The sequence below is a fragment of the Panulirus ornatus genome, chromosome 73 (assembly GCF_036320965.1).
Source record: "Panulirus ornatus isolate Po-2019 chromosome 73, ASM3632096v1, whole genome shotgun sequence".
In the NCBI taxonomy this organism is placed as follows: Eukaryota; Metazoa; Arthropoda; class Malacostraca; order Decapoda; family Palinuridae; genus Panulirus; species Panulirus ornatus.
This window is the reverse complement of record NC_092296.1, coordinates 8,815,114-8,830,807: the sequence shown is the minus strand read 5'-3', so window position 1 is coordinate 8,830,807 and position 15,694 is coordinate 8,815,114. Positions and strand designations below refer to the sequence as shown.

At 51.1% G+C, this 15,694-nt stretch overlaps 1 protein-coding gene across 1 annotated transcript in view; it reads right to left on the bottom strand.

Annotated features, from left to right (window-relative positions):
• LOC139748212 (cell adhesion molecule Dscam2-like) overlaps positions 1 to 15,694 on the bottom strand; it is a 356,883-nt gene that overhangs the window by 86,206 nt on the left and 254,983 nt on the right. Inside the window, exons 8-10 of the mRNA XM_071661036.1 lie at positions 13,676 to 13,788; positions 10,526 to 10,665; positions 6,959 to 7,103 (exon numbers count right to left, since the gene is read on the bottom strand). Coding sequence (XP_071517137.1) covers positions 6,959 to 7,103; positions 10,526 to 10,665; positions 13,676 to 13,788 — 398 coding nt within the window. The remainder of the gene's footprint in view (positions 1 to 6,958; positions 7,104 to 10,525; positions 10,666 to 13,675; positions 13,789 to 15,694) is intronic.

Sequence of the window (15,694 nt, the reverse complement as noted above, 5' to 3'; positions counted from 1 at the left end):
CCAGGTCATGTATCTCACGTAAGTCATGTATCCCAGGTCACGTAAGTCATGTGTCCCAGGTCATGTATCTCATGTAAGTCATGTGTCCCAGGTCATGTATCTCACGTAAGTCGTGTGTCCCAGGTCATGTATCTCACGTAAGTCATGTATCCCAGGTCACGTAAGTCACGTGTCCCAGGTCATGTACCTCACGTGAGTCATGTGTCCCAGGTCTTGTATCTCACGTACGTCATGTGTCCCAGGTCATGTATCTCACGTGAGTCTTGTGTCCCAGGTCATGTATCTCACGTGAGTCATGTGTCCCAGGTCATGTATCTCACGTAAGTCATGTGTCCCAGGTCATGTATCTCACGTGAGTCATGTGTCCCAGGTCATGTATCTCACGTAAGTCATGTGTCCCAGGTCTTGTATCTCACGTACGTCATGTGTCCCAGGTCATGTATCTCACGTGAGTCTTGTGTCCCAGGTCATGTATCTCACGTGAGTCATGTGTCCCAGGTCTTGTATCTCACGTACGTCATGTGTCCCAGGTCATGTATCTCACGTGAGTCATGTGTCCCAGGTCATGTATCTCACGTAAGTCATGTGTCCCAGGTCATGTATCTCACGTAAGTCATGTGTCCCAGGTCATGTATCTCACGTAAGTCGTGTGTCCCAGGTCATGTATCTCACGTAAGTCATGTATCCCAGGTCACGTAAGTCACGTGTCCCAGGTCATGTATCTCACGTGAGTCATGTGTCCCAGGTCTTGTATCTCACGTACGTCATGTGTCCCAGGTCATGTATCTAACGTGAGTCTTGTGTCCCAGGTCATGTATCTCACGTATGTCATGTATCCCAGGTCATGTATCTCACGTATGTCATGTGTCCTAGGTCACGTATCTCACGTGAGTCATGTGTCCCAGGTCATGTATCTCACGTACGTCATGTGTCCTAGGTCATGTATCTCACGTAAGTCATGTATCCCAGGTCACGTAAGTCATGTGTCCCAGGTCACGTATCTCACGTGAGTCATGTGTCCCAGGTCTTGTATCTCACGTACGTCATGTGTCCCAGGTCATGTAGCTCACGTAAGTCATGTGTCCTAGGTCATGTATCTCACGTAAGTCATGTGTGCCAGGTCATGTATCTCACGTAAGTCATGCATCCCAGGTCATGTATCTCACGTAAGTCACGTGTGCCAGGTCATGTATCTCACGTAAGTCATGCATCCCAGGTCATGTATCTCACGTAAGTCACGTGTGCCAGGTCATGTATCTCACGTAAGTCATGCATCCCAGGTCATGTATCTCACGTAAGTCACGTGTGCCAGGTCATGTATCTCACGTAAGTCATGCATCCCAGGTCATGTATCTCACGTAAGTCACGTGTGCCAGGTCATGTATCTCACGTAAGTCATGCATCCCAGGTCATGTATCTCACGTAAGTCACGTGTGCCAGGTCATGTATCTCACGTAAGTCATGCATCCCAGGTCATGTATCTCACGTAAGTCACGTGTGCCAGGTCATGTATCTCACGTAAGTCATGTATCCCAGGTCATGTATCTCACGTAAGTCACGTATCCCAGGTCACGTATCTCACGTAAGTCATGTATCCCAGGTCATGTATCTCACGTAAGTCATGTGTCCCAGGTCACGTATCTCACGTAAGTCAATGTATCCCAGGTCACGTGCCAGCAGGTCGCTTCCCAGGTTCGTGTGCCAGGTCATGCGTCTCAGGTCAAGCATCAGACCACGAATATCAGGTCACATATCAAGCCAATGACCTGGCCATTCCGGGTCGGTCACCCTAACGACCCAATCATCATGCCGCTATTGGCCCGACGGCGGCCTTTCAAAGGGCCTCATTAGGGGTCAAGCAGTTAGCGGGGAACGTAATTAACGCTCACTAATGACCTGTACGGGCCAGATAAAGTCGTTACAGTGCCCTTACAATGTTAAGGGCGCTAGTAACATGTTGTATAGGGGGGAGGGAGGGGGAGGGAGGGGGGTTATTATCCTATCTCCAGTGGGGGGGGAGGGAGGGGGGTTATTATCCTATCTCCAGTGGGGGGGGAGGGAGGGGGGGTTATTATCTTATCTCCAGGGGGGGGAGGGAGGGGGAGGGAGGGGGGTTATTATCCTATCTCCAGTGGGGGGGAGGGAGGGGGGGTTATTATCCTATCTCCAGTGGGGGGGAGGGAGGGGGGGTTATTATCCTATCTCCAGTGGGGGGGGAGGGAGGGGGAGGGTTATTATCCTATCTCCAGGGGGGGGAGGGAGGGGGGTTATTATCCTATCTCCAGTGGGGGGGGAGGGAGGGGGGTTATTATCCTATCTCCAGTGGGGGGGGAGGGAGGGGGGTTATTATCCTATCTCCAGTGGGGGGGGAGGGAGGGGGGTTATTATCCTATCTCCAGTGGGGGGGGAGGGAGGGGGGTTATTATCCTATCTCCAGTGGGGGGGAGGGAGGGGGGTTATTATCCTATCTCCAGTGGGGGGGGAGGGAGGGGGGTTATTATCCTATCTCCAGTGGGGGGGAGGGAGGGGGGTTATTGTCCTATCTCCAGTGGGGGGGAGGGAGGGGGGGGTTATTATCCTATCTCCAGTGGGGGGGGAGGAGGGGGGGTTATTATCCTATCTCCAGTGGGGGGGAGGGAGGGGGGTTATTATCCTATCTCCAGTGGGGGGGAGGGAGGGGGGGTTATTATCCTATCTCCAGTGGGGGGGGAGGGAGGTGGGGTTATTGTCCTATCTCCAGTGGGGGGGAGGAAGGGGGGGTTATTACCCTATCTCCAGTGGGGGGGGGGGGCAGTGGGGGGAGGGAGGGGGGTTATTGTCCTATCTCCAGTGGGGGGGAGGGAGGGGGGGTTATTATCCTATCTCCAGTGGGGGGGAGGGAGGGGGGGTTATTACCTATCTCCAGTGGGGGGGAGGGAGGGGGGGTTATTATCCTATCTCCAGTGGGGGGGAGGAGGGGGGGTTATTATCCTATCTCCAGTGGGGGGGAGGGAGGGGGGGTTATTATCCTATCTCCAGTGGGGGGGGAGGGAGGGGGGTTATTATCCTATCTCCAGTGGGGGGGGAGGAGGGGGGTTATTATCCTATCTCCAGTGGGGGGGAGGGAGGGAGGGGGGTTATTATCCTATCTCCAGTGGGGGGGAGGGAGGGGGGGGTTATTATCCTATCTCCAGTGGGGGGGGAGGGAGGGGGTTATTATCCTATCTCCAGTGGGGGGGAGGGAGGGGGGGTTATTATCCTATCTCCAGTGGGGGGGAGGGAGGGGGGTTATTATCCTATCTCCAGTGGGGGGGGAGGGAGGGGGGGTTATTATCCTATCTCCAGTGGGGGGGAGGGAGGGGGGGTTATTATCCTATCCCAGTGGGGGGGAGGGAGGAGGGGGTTATTATCCTATCTCCAGTGGGGGGGAGGAAGGGGGGGTTATTACCCTATCTCCAGTGGGGGGGAGGGAGGAGGGGGTTATTATCCTATCCCCAGTGGGGGGGAGGAAGGGGGGGTTATTACCCTATCTCCAGTGGGGGGGAGGGAGGGGGGTTATTACCCTATCTCCAGTGGGGGGGAGGGAGGGGGGTTATTACCCTATCTCCAGTGGGGGGAGGGAGGGGGGGTTATTACCCTATCTCCAGTGGGGGGGGGTTATTCATCCTATCTCCAGTGGGGGGAGGGAAGGGGGGTTATTATCCCTATCTCCAGTGGGGGGGAGGGAGGGGGGTTATTATCCTATCTCCAGTGGGGGGGAGGGAGGGGGGTTATTATCCTATCTCCAGTGGTGGGGGAGGGAGGGAGGGGGGTTATTATCCTATCTCCAGTGGTGGGGGAGGAGGAGGGGGGGTTATTATCCTATCTCCAGTGGGGGGAGGGTGGGGGGTTATTATCCTATCTCCAGTGGGGGGGAGGGAGGGGGGGTTATTATCCTATCTCCAGTGGGGGGGAGGGGGGGGGGTTATTATCCTATCTCCAGTGGGGGGGGAGGAGGGGGGTTATTATCCTATTCCAGTGGGGGGGAGGGAGGGGGGTTATTATCCTATCCCAGTGGGGGGGAGGGAGAGGGGTTATTATCCTATCTCCAGTGGGGGGAGGAAGGGGGGGTTATTACCCTATCTCAGTGGGGGGGAGGGAGGGGGGGTTTATTATCCTATCTCAGTGGGGGGAAGGAGGGGGGGTTATTATCCTATCCCCAGTGGGGGGAGGGAGGAGGGGGTTATTATCCTATCTCCAGTGGGGGGAGGAAGGGGGGGTTATTACCCTATCTGCAGTGGGGGGGAGGGTAGGGGGGGTTATTACCCTATCTCCAGTGGTGGGAAGGAGGGGGGGTTATTATCCTATCCCCAGTGGGGGGGGAGGAAGGGGGGGTTATTACCCTATCTCCAGTGGGGGGGAGGGAGGGGGGGTTATTACCCTATCTCCAGTGGGGGGGAGGAAGGGGGGTTATTATCCTATCTCCAGTGGGGGGGAGGAAGGGGGGTTATTATCCTATCTCCAGTGGGGGGGAGGGAGGGGGGGTTATTATTCTATCTCCAGTGGGGGGAGGGAGGGGGGTTATTATCCTATCTCCAGTGGGGGGAAGGAGGGGGTTATTATCCTATCTCCAGTGGGGGGGAGGAGGGGGTTATTATCCTATCTCCAGTGGGGGGGAGGAGGGGGTTATTATCCTATCTCCAGTGGGGGGGAGGAGGGGGTTATTATCCTATCTCCAGTGGGGGGAGGAGGGGGTTATTATCCTATCTCCAGTGGGGAGGGAGGGGGGGTTATTATCCTATCTCCAGTGGGGGGGAGGAGGGGGTTATTATCCTATCTCCAGTGGGGAGGGAGGAGGGGGTTATTATCCTATCTCCAGTGGGGGGGAGGAGGGGGTTATTATCCTATCTCCAGTGGGGAGGGAGGGGGGGTTATTATCCTATCTCCAGTGGGGGGGAGGAGGGGGTTATTATCCTATCTCCAGTGGGGAGGGAGGGGGGTTATTATCCTATCTCCAGTGGGGGGAGGAGGGGGTTATTATCCTATCTCCAGTGGGGGGGAGGAGGGGGTTATTATCCTATCTCCAGTGGGGAGGGAGGGGGGTTATTATCCTATCTCCAGTGGGGGGGGGAGGGAGGAGGGGGTTATTATCCTATCTCCAGTGGGGAGGGAGGGGGGTTATTATCCTATCTCCAGTGGGGGGAAGGAGGGGGAGGGTTATTATCCTATCTCCAGTGGGGGGGAGGAGGGGGAGGGTTATTATCCTATCTCCAGTGGGAAGGGGAGGGGGGTTATCATCCTATATCCATCCCCCGCCTCCTCCTCCTCCACCACTCCCCCCTACACACACACGCTACCCACACTTCTACCTTATTGTTACGAGGGTTTATCTGTGTGGGGTGTGGGTGGTGGGTGGGTGTGGGGAGGATGAGGTATCGTCTGTGGGAGGGAGAGTGGGAGGGGGGGTTTATCTGTGTGGGGGGTGGGTGGGTGTGGGGAGGATGAGGTATCGTCTGTGGGAGGGAGGGGGGTGGATACGACTATGGGAATGTGGGAAGGGTGGGGGGGTGGGGGTGGTTAGGGGGTTGTTGTTGCAGAGTTATGTGTGGGAGTGTGGGGATGTTGGAGAAACGCCTGTGGGAGTGTGGGGATGTTGGAGAAACGCCTGTGGGAGTGTGGGGATGTTGGAGAAACGCCTGTGGGAGTGTGGGGATGTTGGAGAAATGCCTGTGGGAGTGTGGGATGTTGGAGAAACGCCTGTGGGAATGTGGGGTGTTGGAGAAACACCTGTGGGAGTGTGGGGATGTTGGAGAAACGCCTGTGGGAGTGTGGGGATGTTGGAGAAACGCCTGTGGGAGTGTGGGGATGTTGGAGAAAGCCTGTGGGAGTGTGGGGATGTTGGAGAAGAAACGCCTGTGGGAAGTGTGGGGATGTTGGAGAAAGCCTGTGGGTGTGGGGATGTTGGAGAAACGCCTGTGGGAGTGTCCGGATGTTGGAGAAACGCCTGTGGGAGTGTGGGGATGTTGGAGAAATGCCTGTGGGAGTGTGGGGATGTTGGAGAAACGCCTGTGGGAATGTGGGGTGTTGGAGAAACACCTGTGGGAGTGTGGGGATGTTGGAGAAACGCCTGTGGGAGTGTGGGGATGTTGGAGAAACGCCTGTGGGAGTGTGGGGATGTTGGAGAAACGCCTGTGGGAGTGTGGGGATGTTGGAGAAATGCCTGTGGGAGTGTGGGGATGTTGGAGAAACGCCTGTGGGAGTGTGGGGATGTTGGAGAAACGCTTGTGGGAGTGTGGGGATGTTGGAGAAACGCCTGTGGGAGTGTGGGGATGTTGGAGAAACGCCTGTGGGAGTGTGGGGATGTTGGAGAAACGCCTGTGGGAGTGTGGGGATGTTGGAGAAACGCCTGTGGGAGTGTGGGGATGTTGGAGAAACGCTGTGGGAGTGTGGGGATGTTGGAGAAAACGCTGTGGAGTGTGGGATGTTGGAGAAACGCCTGTGGGATGTGGGGATGTTGGAGAAACGCCTGTGGGAGTGTGGGGATGTTGGAGAAACGCCTGTGGGAATGTGGGGTGTTGGAGAAACACCTGTGGGAGTGTGGGGATGTTGGAGAAACGCCTGTGGGAGTGTTAAAGAAACACTTCTGGGAGTGTGGAGATGCTGCACTGTGGGGGAGGCTTAGGACTCACCTGGGGGAGTGTGGGGGAGGCTTGGGACTTACCTGTGGGAGTGTGGGGGAGGCTGGAGACATATGTGGGCGTGTGGGGAAGCTTGAGACTCCCCTGTGGGTGTGTGGGGGGAGGCTGGAGACTCACCTGTGGGAGTGGGGGAGACTTGGGACTCCCCTGTGGGTGTGTGGGGGAGGCTGGAGACTCACCTGTGGGAGTGGGGGAGACTTTGGGACTCCCCTGTGGGTGTGTGGGAGAAGCTGGAGACACCCGTGGGTGTGGGAGAGGCTGGAGACTCACCTGTGGGAGTGTGGAGGAGCCTGGAGACTCACCTGTGGGAGTGTGGGATGGGGAAGCCGTCTAGGGTCCAGCTGATGTGGGGTGTGGGGGTGCCAGTGGCTATACACTTGAGGGAGACAGCTGGTCCAGGCTGCAGCGTCTGCTCGATGAACCGGTACACCAGCTGGGGCGCCGCAGCTGGTGGAACAGAGGGAAGAGAGGGTTAAGATCAGAACCAGCTGGCGTCACAGGTGGCAGACAGGGTTAAGATCAACACCAGCTGGCGTCACAGGTGGCAGACAGGGTTCAGATCAACACCAGCTGGCGTCACAGGTGGCAGACAGGGTTAAGATCAACACCAGCTGGCGTCACAGGTGGCAGACATTGTCAAGATCAGCACCAGCTGGCGTCACAGATGGCAAACACTAACGGGATCAGTACCAGCTGGCGTCACAGATGGCAAACACTAACGAGATCAGTACCAGCTGGCGTCACAGACGGATAAGAAAAAGAAACACCCAGATCACCATCTGTTCACTTCTGCCTCGGTGAATTTTATCCCAGGAGAGTCCAGGACATCTGTTTACATGTCACGTTTTTATCCCAGGATGTAAAAAAAGGCAAAAAAAAAACCACCTCTTTTACGTATTTCTTTTCCTTATCCCAGGATGATCTAGAGGTCCAGAGAGAGAGAGAGAGAGAGAGAGAGAGAGAGAGAGAGAGAGAGAGAGAGAGAGAGAGAGATGAACACTGGCTAATTACCTTCCGCCCCAACAAAACGGCCACAGAACACAATATGGCAACACCGCCTGGTAAAGTTGCCACCATTCGCCAGAGGAGGATGATCATCACTCGGTCCTCTTTGATATCAGTCATTCTTTGCAGCCGATCCCAATATCATATATATATATATATACACACATTTAATGTATGTATGACTCATGGTGAGGTGCCTGAGGATTGGCGGAATGCGTGCATAGTGCCATTGTACAAAGGCAAAGGGGATAAGAGTGAATGCTCAAATTACAGAGGTATAAGTTTGTTGAGTATTCCTGGTAAATTATATGGGAGGGTGTTGATTGAGAGGGTGAAGGCATGTACAGAGCATCAGATTGGGGAAGAGCAGTGCGGTTTCAGAAGTGGTAGAGGATGTGTGGATCAGGTGTTTGCTTTGAAGAATGTATGTGAGAAATACTTAGAAAAGCAAATGGATTTGTGTGTAGCATTTATGGATCTGGAGAAGGCATGTGATAGAGCTGATAGAGATGCTCTGTGGAAGGTATTAAGAATATATGGTGTGGGAGGCAAGTTGTTAGAAGCAGTGAAAAGTTTTTATCGAGGATGTAAGGCATGTGTACGTGTAGGAAGAGAGGAAAGTGATTGGTTCTCAGTGAGTGTTGGTTTGCGGCAGGGGTGTGTGATGTCTCCATGGTTGTTTAATTTGTTTATGGATGGGGTTGTGAGGGAGGTGAATGCAAATGTTTTCGAGAGAGGGGCAAGTATGCAGTCTGGTGTGGATGAGAGAGCTTGGGAAGTGAGTCAGTTGTTGTTCGCTGATGATACAGCACTGGTGGCTGATTTGGGTGAGAAACTGCAGAAGCTGGTGACTGATTTTGGTAAAGTGTGTGAAAGAAGAAAGCTGAGAGTAAATGTGAATAAGAGCAAGGTTATTAGGTACAGTAGAGTTGAGGGACAAGTCAATTGGGAGGTAAGTTTGAATGGAGAGAAACTGGAGGAAGTGATGTGTTTTAGATATCTGGGAATGGATTTGGCAGCGGATGGGACCATGGAAGCGGAAGTGCATCATAGGGTGGGGGAGGGGGCGAAAGTTCTGGAGCGTTGAAAAATATATTATTTATTTATTTATTTATCATACTTTGTCGCTATCTCCCGCGTTAGCGAGGTAGCGCAAGGAAACAGACGAAAGAATGGCCCAACCTACCCACATACACATGTATATACATACACGTCCACACACGCATATATACATACCTATACATTCCAACGTATACACATATACATACACAGACATATACATATATAAACACATGTACATAATTCATACTTGCTACCTTTATTCGTTCCCGTCGCCACCTCGCCACATATGAAATGACAACCCCCTCCCCCTCATGTGCGCGAGGTAGCGCTAAGAAAAGACAACAAAGGCCACATGCGTTCACACTCAGTCTCTAGCTGTCATGTATAATGCACCAAAACCACAGCTCCCTTTCCACATCCAGGCCCCACAATGGTTTACCCCAGACGCTTCATATGCCCTGATTCAATCCACTGACAGCACGTCGACCCCGGTATACCACATCGTTCCAATTCACTCTATTCCTTGCACGCTTTCAACCCTCCTGCATGTTAAGGCCCCGATCACACAAAATCTTTTTCACTCCATCTTTCCACCTCCAATTTGGTCTCCCACTTCTTCTCGCTCCCTCCACCTCTGACACATACATCCTCTTGGTCAATCTTTCCTCACTCATTCTCTCCATGTGATCAAAACATTTCAAAACACCCTCTTCTGCTCTCTCAACCACACTCTTTTATTACCACACATCTCTCTTACCCTTTCATTACTTACTCGATCAAACCACCTCACACCACATATTGTCCTCAAACATCTCATTTCCAGCACATCCATCCCTCCTCCGCACAACTCTATCTACAGCCCATGCCTCACAATCATAAAACAATGTTGGAACCACTATTCCTTCAAACATACCCATTTTTGCTTTCCGAGATAATGTTCTCGACTTCCACATATTTTTCAACGCTCCCAGAACTTTCGCTCCCTCCCCCACCCTGTGACTCACTTCCGCTTCCATGGTTCCATCCGCTGCCAAATCCACTCCCAGATATCTAAAACACTTCACTTCTTCCAGTCTTTCTCCATTCAAACTTACCTCCCAATTGACTTGTCCCTCAACCCTACTGTACCTAATAACCTTGCTCTTATTCACATTTACTCTTAACTTTCTTCTTTCACACACTTTACCAAACTCAGTCACCAGCTTCGGCAGTTTCTCACATGAATCAGCCACCAGCGCTGTATCATCTGCGAACAACTGACTCACTTTACAAGGTCTCTCATCCACAACAGACTACATACTTGCCCCTCTCTCCAAAACTCTTGCATTCACCTCCCTAACAACCCCATCCATAAACAAATTAAACAACCATGGAGACATCACACACCCCTGCCGCAAACCTACATTCACTGAGAACCAATCACTCTCCTCTCTTCCTGTTGCTGGGGAAAAAAAAAAAAAAACGGTAGGAATGACCTCCCACAGTAAGGTGGGTTGGGGGTCACTCATCTCCCACAGTAAGTTGGGTGTGGGGTCACTCACCTCCCATAGTAAGGTGGGTGTGTGGGTGGGGTCACTCACCTCCCACAGTAAGGTGGGTGTGGGGGGGTCACTCACCTCCCACAGTAAAGTGGGTGGGGGTGTCACTCACCTTCCACAGTAAGGTGGATGTGTGGGTGGGGTCACTCACCTCCCACAGTAAGGTGGGTTGGGGGGGGGTCACTCATCTCCCACAGTAAGGTGGGTTGGGGGGGTCACTCACCTCCCATAGTAAGGTGGGTGTGAGGGGGGTGGTTCACTCACCTCCCAGAGTGACGTGGGCGTGGGCGTGGGCGTAGTCCTGGCCGTAGGTGGCGGTGCACTGGTAGATGCCCGCGTCGGAGGCGTCCACAGGCGCGACGTGCAGCGACTCGCGCGGCCGCAGACGCACGCGGCGACCAGACCTGCCGCAGGCGGAAGGGGAAGGGGAAGGGGGAAATGGAAGGAAGGAAATGGGATAGGGAAGGGTGAGGGGAAAGAAGAAGAAGGGTAAAGGGGAAAGGAGGGCCAAGGGGAGATGGAAGACACAGAAAGGGCCAAAGATGTATTAAGGGGACGAAACAGAAGGGACGTATGAAGGGGACGAAACAGAAGGGACGTATGAAGGGGACGAAACAGAAGGGACGTATGAAGGGGACGAAACAGAAAGGACGTATGAAGGGGACGAAACAGAAAGGACGTATGAAGGGGACGAAACAGAGGGATGTATGAAGGGGACGAAACAGAAGGGACGTATGAAGGGGACGAAACAGAAGGGACGTATGAAGGGGACGAAACAGAAAGGACGTATGAAGGGGACGAAACAGAGGGATGTATGAAGGGGACGAAACAGAAGGGACGTATGAAGGGGACGAAACAGAAGGGACGTATGAAGGGGACGAAACAGAGGGATGTATGAAGGGGACGAAACAGAAGGGACGTATGAAGGGTACGAAACAGAAGGGACGTATGAAGGGGACGAAACAGAAAGGACGTATGAAGGGGACGAAACAGAGGGATGTATGAAGGGGACGAAACAGAAGGGACGTATGAAGGGGACGAAACAGAAGGGACGTATGAAGGGGACGAAACAGAAGGGACGTATGAAGTGGACGAAACAGAAGGGACGTATGAAGGGGACGAAACAGAAGGGACGTATGAAGGGGACGAAACAGAAAGGACGTATGAAGGGGACGAAACAGAAGGGACGCATGAAGGGGACGAAATAAGGGAATGATACAGAAGGACAAAAAGAGATGTACAGTATAAGGAAGAAAGTGAGATAGGGAGAGGAGAGGGAGAGTCAAAAAGGGTGAGAATGAGAGAAGATATGAGTTAGGGAGAGGGAGAGGAGAGGGTGAGAATGAGGGAGGATATGAAGAAGAAATGAAAATATAATTTTAGTCATAAATGAGCTATACCACAAACAAAACACAAAAAAAAATGTATATATGACATGAACTCAAATTCATGCAAACGCCTCAAAAGTTAATAACAATCATGTGGCATATATATATATATATATATATATATATATATATATATATATATATATATATATATATATATATATATATTTTTTTTTTTTTTTTTTTTTTCAAACTATTCGCCATTTCCCGCGTTAGCGAGGTAGCGTTAAGAACAGAGGACTGGGCCATTGAGGGAATATCCTCACCTGGCCCCCTTCTCTGTTCCTTCTTTTGGAAAATTAAAAAAAAAATTGAGAGGGGAGGATTTCCAGCCCCCCGCTCCCTCCCCTTTTAGTCGCCTTCTACGACACGCAGGGAATACGTGGGAAGTATTCTTTCTCTCCTATATATATATATATATATATATATATATATATATATATATATATATATATATATATATATATATATACATACATATATATATTGTCCATTCTATCTTCGCTTCTCTGCGTCCCAAGACACGCTTGTCCGTCCTGAATTATTTCCAACCCGGCTTGAGCAACATTGTACGTCCATCAAAATGTTAAACAAAAGGTTACGTTAAACAAGAATTGGCTTTTCCAATTATCGAGGGTATTCTAATTGGCTTTTTTAATCATCGAGTGTATTCTAATTGGCTTTTTTCATTATCAAGTGTATTCTAATTGGCCTTTTTAATTGTCAAGTGTATTCTAATTGGCCTTTTTAATTGTCAAGTGTATTCTAATTGGCCTTTTTAATTGTCGACTGTATTCTAATTGGCCTTTTTAATTGTCAAGTGTATTCTAATTGGCCTTTTTAATTGTCAAGTGTATTCTAATTGGCCTTTTTAATTATCGAGTGTATTCTAATTGGCCTTTTTAATTATCGAGTGTATTCTAATTGGCTTTTTCAATTATCGAGTGTATTCTAATTGGCTTTTCTAATTATCGAGTGTACTCTATGTCAGCTGTTCTACACCTGGCGCACACAGCAATCACAGACCATGTCTTTCCCAAATCTAGTTCAGCAGATACGACACAAAATGGACCAACACGAGGGCTGTGAAAATGAGCTGTGGACCTGACTTATGAAATGGCCGGGTTGTAGAGAAAGGATGGCTTGAGGAGGAAGAGGAAGAGGAGGAGGAGGAGGAGGAGGAGGAGGAGGAGGAGGAGGAGGAGGAGGAGGAGGAGGAGGAGGAGGAGGAGGAGGAGGAGGAAGAGGAGGAGGAGGAGGCCACAACCAGACGAGGAGAGAAGGTGTGGTTGTAACGGTCCATCCTCGTGTGGCTGATCCCCAGCCACATACACACAACATGTGGGAAGCAGCAGCAGCAGCAACACTCAGTTGACGGGATGACATCCACACAGTTGACGGGAGAGGGTGTTGGACGGGATGACATCCACACAGTTGACGGGAGTGGGTGGTGGACGGGATGACATCCACACAGTTGACGGGAGTGGGTGGTGGACGGGATGACATCCACACAGTTGACGGGTGAGGGTGGTGGACGGGATGACATCCACACAGTTGACGGGTGAGGGTGGTGGACGGGATGACATCCACACAGTTGACGGGAGAGGGTGGTGGACGGGATGACATCCACACAGTTGACGGGAGTGGGTGGTGGACGGGATGACACCCACACAGTTGACGGGAGTGGGAGAGAGATGACGAGGAGACATCTGGTTATTCATGTTATCAACACTGATGGGTGACGGGCAACAGACGTGTGGTATGACACAGGACAGGTGTGTGTGTGTGTGTGTGTGTGTGTGTGTGTGTGTGTGTGTGTGTGTGTGTGTGTGTGTGGGTGGGTGGGTGGGTGTACATAGGGGGAGGGGAGGGGGTCTGTCAGCAAGTGTACAGGACAGATGTGTAGGGCACATCTGAGGGCCAGCAGGTGTGCAGGACAGGTGTGCAGAACTCACCTGAGGGCCAGCAGGTGTGCAGGACTCACCTGAGGGCCAGCAGGTGTGCAGGACAGGTGTGCAGGACTCACCTGAGCACGTTGCCATCCTTGTACCAGGTGACGGTGTCCACTGGTTCGCCAGACACGTGGCACCTGAGCTCCAGCCTCCCACCTGCGTCCACCTGCACCTCGCGGGGCGTCACCTGTAACATGTGTACACCTGTAGTCAACACCTGCACCTCGCGGGGCGTCACCTGTAACATGTGTACACCTGTAGTCAACACCTGCACCTCGCGGGGCGTCACCTGTAACATGTGTACACCTGCAGTCAACACCTGCACCTTCCGGGGCGTCACCTGTAACATGTGTACACCTGTAGTCAACACCTGCACCTCGCGGGGCGTCACCTGTAACATGTGTACACCTGTAGTCAACACCTGCACCTCGCGGGGCGTCACCTGTAACATGTGTACACCTGTAGTCAACACCTGCACCTCCCGGGGCGTCACCTGTAACATATGTATATATATATCATACTTTGTCGCTGTCTCCCGCGTTAGCGAGGTAGCGCAAGGAAACAGACGAAAGAATGGCCCAACCCACCCACATACATACACGTCCACACACGCAAATATACATACCTATACATCTCAATGTATACATATATATACACACACAGACATATAAATATATACACATGTACATAATTCATACTGTCTGCCCTTATTCATTCCCGTCGCCACCTCGCCACACATGAAATGACAACCCCCCTCCCCCCGCACGTGCGCGAGGCAGCGCTAGGAAAAGACAACAAAGGCCACATTCGTTCACACTCAGTCTCTAGCTGTCATGTAATAATGCACCGAAACCACAGCTCCCTTTCCACATCCAGGCCCCACAGAACTTTTCATGGTTTACCCCAGACGCTTCACATGCCCTGGTTCAATCCACTGACAGCACGTCGACCCCGGTATACCACATCGTTCCAATTCACTCTATTCCTTGCACACCTTTCACCCACCTGCATGCTCAGGCCCTGATCACTCAGAATCTTTTTCACTCCATCTTTCCACCTCCAATTTAGTCTCCCACTTCTCCTCGTTCCCTCCACCTCTGACACATATATCCTCTTGGTCAATCTTTCCTCACTCATTCTCTCCATGTGACCAAACCATTTCAAAACACCCTCTTCTGCTCTCTCAACCACACTCTTTTTATTTCCACACATCTCTCTTACCCTTACATTACCAACTCGATCAAACCACCTCATACCACATATTGTCCTCAAACATCTCATTTCCAGCACATCCATCCTCCTGCGAACAACTCTATCTATAGCCCACGCGTCGCAACCATATAACATTGTTGGAACCACTATTCCTTCAAACATACCCATTTTTGCTTTCCAAGATAACGTTCTCGACTTCCACACATTTCTCAACGCTCCCAGAACTTTCGCCCCTTCTCCCATATATATATATATATATATATATATATATATATATATATATATATATATATATATAGGAACAGAGAATTGGGCCAGGTGAGGGTATTCCCTCAAAGGCCCAGTCCTCTGTTCTTAATGCTACCTCGCTAACGCGGGAAATGGCGAATAGTATAAAAGAAAGAAGAAAGATATATATATATATATATATATATATATATATATATATATATATCACATCTGTAATATATACATGACACCAAACTCATAATACATATCGTCTTCAACATATCATTTATATGGTTTCAATGCCAACAGAAACTGTTATATCAATACTGAAGATGAAATTAATCATTGAGTTGAAATAATAATGATAATGATGGAGTATTAATGTGTGTTATGGTCGGACATATAGAGAAATGGCCTATCTAATTAACACAGGGGGACGTGGCAACTATCTATGATAGACAGGGAGGATATGGGGACTTATCATCGATAGACAAAGGGATAGACATAGGGGGACTCACCTGGACAGAGAGGGGAAGGGGGACTCATCTGGACAGAGAGGGGGAGGAGGACTCACCTGGACAGAGAGGGGGAAGGGGGACTCACCTGGACAGAGAGGGGGAGGGGGACTCACCTGGACAAAGAGGGGGAGGAGG